Source organism: Chaetodon trifascialis, chromosome 8, assembly GCF_039877785.1.
Source record: "Chaetodon trifascialis isolate fChaTrf1 chromosome 8, fChaTrf1.hap1, whole genome shotgun sequence".
In the NCBI taxonomy this organism is placed as follows: domain Eukaryota; kingdom Metazoa; phylum Chordata; class Actinopteri; order Chaetodontiformes; family Chaetodontidae; genus Chaetodon; species Chaetodon trifascialis.
In genome coordinates, this window is record NC_092063.1 from 5,380,988 (window position 1) to 5,385,955 (window position 4,968).

General features: G+C 42.2%; 1 protein-coding gene across 1 annotated transcript; it reads right to left on the minus strand.

Annotated features, from left to right (window-relative positions):
• Positions 1-2,956: 2,956 nt before the first annotated feature.
• Positions 2,957-4,640, minus strand: gtsf1 (gametocyte specific factor 1). Its single transcript, XM_070969365.1, has 5 exons — positions 4,562-4,640; positions 4,348-4,454; positions 3,488-3,614; positions 3,321-3,404; positions 2,957-3,018 (listed from the first exon to the last, which is right to left on the minus strand). Exons 1-5 carry the CDS (start codon positions 4,638-4,640, stop codon positions 2,957-2,959), a joined length of 459 nt encoding a protein of 152 aa, XP_070825466.1.
• Positions 4,641-4,968: the final 328 nt, after the last annotated feature.

Sequence of the window (4,968 nt, forward strand, 5' to 3'; positions counted from 1 at the left end):
AATTACCCTTAGCCCTTAATTGACCAGCTGGGGTCAAACACGTCCCCAGATATTCAGTCAGTTTATAGAAACATGATTAATTGAATCATACATGCAAAGGTTTCTAAGTGTCTGAAACACATGGAAATGTGCTGCCTAACACCACATGAACTATCTGTGGCTCTCTGATTTATTCACTTGTAATTCATTACATTCATTTGAATTCATCACTATAATTTTTGTGATGTTCTTTTTTTATTTATTAGATCTATTCAAACAAGGCTAGCAGTCTGCGGCCATGCTAACAGCTCTGTGAGGCTGTACTTAGCTAAATATGAACATAAGCACATTCAAAATGACAACGCTAATATGCTAATGTGCGTAGATTTCGCTTAAAAACACAAATGTGAACCTCATGGTGGCACTAGAGGAAAAAGTCAGAGGGATAATCTGACTGAGCGACCGACATTGCCTTCCATTATTATCAGACTATTGTCTTCAACATCTATTGGAGCCTTCACTGTTAAAGGTTCTTTGTCTTCTGGCTCCTGCCTAATTGTGAGACTTTAAGACACCACCCAACAAATAACAGTGTGTGATGTGATTGCGGGATCTTTTTTAAAAAAAATACTGATTTCTGTGGAGATTTAAAGTGAAGAATACAGGAAAACCAGAACCAGTGCAGATAAAAAAATATGTCTATGTCCTAAAGGTTGATTCCATTCTAAAAATATCATAATTGCACTTAAATCAAGCCATTTAAAGGGGGAGAGGAGAAGAAGTCTCTCTTGTGACAGAGTTTTTAAGCCCTTTTCTTTGCCCCAGTGTCTTCGAGTACGCCTCCCACTGGCAGTGTCTTGTACTGGGTTCTCCGTCTGGGACAGCATGTTCAAACAGTATTTAGTTTCATTTTATGTTGCTAGTAAGCAGTGTGTAAATATGGATTTGGTGTTACATTTCTAGCCAAAAAGAGTACAAAGTGTTTTAATCAATGAGATCATTTGCTTCTTATCAATATACCTGATATCGTTATTTTAAGGCGGTTCAGTGTGGCATCTTGACAGGAAATACTGACAGGGCATCATGTGTACTTTTGTCTCTAAGGTATCTGTCCTTATGTTAGATTTGGATTCAGATTTTTGACATGCGGAGTAAAGGGAGGAAAAGGTGGCGCGGTGGGACTAGTGGTCACACTGTCGCCGCACAACTAGAAAGTCCCGGGTTCGAATCTTGCCCCCACGCTGGGGGGCGTGTCCTCCACCATGCCCTCAGTGCCTGCCGCCCTTTAGGAAAAAGGAGCCTTTCTGTGTGGAGTTTGCATGTTCTCCCTGTGTTCACCTGGGGTATCCTCCATAAAAAAACCCACTAAAAACATGCAAGACCACCTGACCAGTGGTGACAAAGAGGAACTGGGTCCCTTGGCACCGGTCAGCTGGCAGCCCACCGCTCCTGGTCTGCCGCGGAGGAAGGACTGACCAGGATGGGTCAAATGCAGAGGAATAATTTCACCAAAAGCATGGCATTGTGCATGTTGTGTGCGGCTGTTGTGTTCACCAAAAAAAAAAAAAGAAAAAGAAAGCATGTGCATGTTGTGTGGTGATTAATAAAGATCTTAATCTCTCTAAAAGAAGCTCTATATTCTCCCATGCAAATCAGAAAATCGTCTTCCAAAGTTGATTCTCAAAAGGAAATATCAGAGATTAACACCAACATTAACAACATTCACTTCACCATCAGTTCCATCAATGACACGGAGGTGTGGGCTCTGCTGAGCACCAGTTAACATCACTGACTTGGGCTTTAAAGGGGGCAATATGACATTCAAGCTGAGTCAGTGAGGAGGTCAAGAGTTCAACACTAACATGATCCTTTCCATGGCACTCAGGAAACACTTTGTATAGGTAGTAACGGAGATCCAGAGGAGGCAGTGGTTCCTCCATAGTCACGAGGGGTCCGATACAGACCAGGGGTTCTGCACGTACTCAGCTCTGAGGAGTCATATCTCTTCCTTCCAGATGGTGACAGGGCAGCACAGAGGCCGTCTGAACACTTCCAATAATAGCCACAACTAAAATAGACAGTCATCACATGAAATCAATAATGCCACTTAGATATGACAGAGTGTGCTGGCTGGCCGCCCACACTGACATTATCCTGGCACTCATCATGTTGAGCTCACTCCTATCACTTTCACCTGGAGGAGTTCCTCAACATGAAAGCACATCTCAACCGCCTAATGTGGCGCTTTATGCATGGGAAGTGCCTTATTACAAATGTCCAGAGAAAATCAAATCAAAGGAAGTGAGTTTCAAGAGGACTGGGGAGGAGGCAGAGGCAGCGGCCCGGTGCTTGAGCAAGAAATTGACAAGTGCTGCCATCCAGTGGCCGTGCAGTGACATGGTGCGCACAGAAAGTTCTCAGCCTCTAATGTTTTCCACATGTTGTCATGTTTCAGACTCCTCTTAAAAAGGATTCATTCTTTGTCTTATGATTTCTGTTAACTTCAGTTTAAATCATTCTTGTTTTGTGTAAAATCTCTTGCATGGACCCCCTCCCTCCTGACAGAACCACCTGAGTCAGGTTGTGACACAACGGGGAAAATTCAGTCCCATCCAAAACAATTGGCAAACTGCAAATACTTTCAAGACATGCACATGACACCATGTGATTCACCAGTTTCATTGAAATGAACACCTTTAATATTACAATAACTCTGAACAATATCTGTAAATACAATGCAACACAATAAAAGAACATGCTTGTGTGAATATCCCCACTCAAAAAAGCTCTGCAACATCTACTTCTATCTAAAGTCAGCATAAACTAAGGCTTAAAACCACGGGAGGGTATTGGGCGCCCGAGAAGTTGGACCAAGATTGTTGGTGGGCTTCTCCATTTTGCTGAGAAATGAGACAAAATAATAGTCAAAAAACAAAGAATATGCACCAATGAGTGCTGAACAGCTGAAGGAAACCATTTACTTTTGATTGAAGGTTGTACTCACACCCCACACAAAGGGAGCAGCACAATCATCAGCCTCTGCAACACAAAACGCTCTGTTACCTTTACAAACGCAACAAAGTGCTGGTTAAGAATGAATGCGGAGAAAAATAATTTAACGCAAGCAATGATTGTTAATTAGTTAAGACATTCTGGGAAATACCTCTTGCTTTCTTGTTCTCGTGTCTATCCTAAATACGCAGCAGGAGATGCTTAGCTTAGCATAAAGACTGGAAACAGCTAGCCTGGCTACATCCAAAACGCAACAAAATCCACCTGTGAACTGTTAATTCAATACACACGAAAGTGCAAAAACATTAACTTCTGATTATTAATATTACCTTTGTCCCAATCCTCAGTCATGTTTTTGTTGACCCAAGTACTGACAGGGACCTGCCAGTTACAGTGTCCATTTGTGCCTTCACCTGTACACAGAGCATAATTCAACACTGTAAGCACATGTTGACTCTGCAGTGTGAAGAAAGAGACAATCAAGTGACAATCTTACCACTGTCAGAGTTCACACACACTCGGTCCTCGCAGGTTTCAGTGTGGCGAGTCAGCTCATGCCCGGGGACCAGGTGGCGAGCATTAAATGGGCAGGTTTTGAGCTCTCTGGCCAGTTTGGGATGATTCTACATCAGTGAGAGAGAAGTTATGGAACAATCAAACTTGGGTTGTGATGATGGAAAATAAGCCAATTGTAAAAATTCAGCAGCAGGTAGTTGTGTAACCCCAGCACTCTGTGAAGTGAATCATGGCTAACATGCAGAGTGCAGGCAGAGTCGCAGAATAACTCACAAATGGGACCGTCAGTAAAAAGCAAAAGCCTGTGTGGAACTAGTGACAGAATCAACTCGTCGGTGCCAGCTGCCCACACAGATGCAAATCACAGCACCGGCAGTCTTTGCTGGGACCAAATGACTGACAAGAATGACTCAATATTATTTGAATATGAAACCTAGCTGTAAGTGATTCAATCCAATACAACAGTCCTGCAACAAATCCAACTGTCATGAAGGTTATAATGTTCAGCTTTAGCTCAAACTGAACACGTTGGAGTCTGCAGTTTGTGCTATTGAACTTAATTGCATTATAGAGAAAGGTTTTTGTTATTTATCCTACCCTTGTTGACATGCATAAAATATTAGAAGACAGGGCTTTTTCCAGGCTGTATTAGACTATAAGAGTTATTAACTAGGTGTATCTAATAAACTGGTAACTGCATGCAAAAAAATGGCACCTATGACAGAAATTTACTGTTTAACTGTACATGACACACATATCCCTGCACTCTCAGTCACTGGAAACTGACAATATTCTTTGCATTCCTGCTGGTGTTCTTTGCAATAAAAGAAGACAACTCACCTTCCTGCACTTTATAAGATGGTAAGGGAAGCGGCAGGACCGGATCTGGTGGTTCTTATCAAAAGGGCACTGCAGGAGTTTGTCTGGTTCATAGTTTCCTTTTTCATCTTTAAAGTCAGACAAGAACAAATCAATACATTTCACCCATTAATGTTGTCTAAAACAGAAGACAACGCAAGAAGCCAACAATGAGGATGGATACCTTCAGTATCACCAGTTTCCTTTCCCAACTGTGATATCTCAGCGGTCTTTTGTGAATGGATAGTGGTTCCAAATCTGAAGCTGGCCGCCATTTCTAGCCGGGATTCAGTGAAGACACACAAACTGATCAGCTGGGAATGCAATGCACTGCAATTCAAGTTAGCCTGGAAAACAAAAGAAAAAAAGTTGAGAAAAATAGCAACAGATACCGACAGGTTACTGGATGCACATGTAGCATTTAAGAAGTTGCAGAACCACGACCACTGATCCGTCTGTCCAGCTCTGCAGGTAAGCCAGCAGGTGTGCCAAATTATCTAATACCTTAAAGTGTGCTTGCTTGCCCGTGTAGGCTTGTCTTATACCAGAATCACCTGTGCACACCTAGTTTCAATCTGACATCAGTGCAAATATTAAAAATCA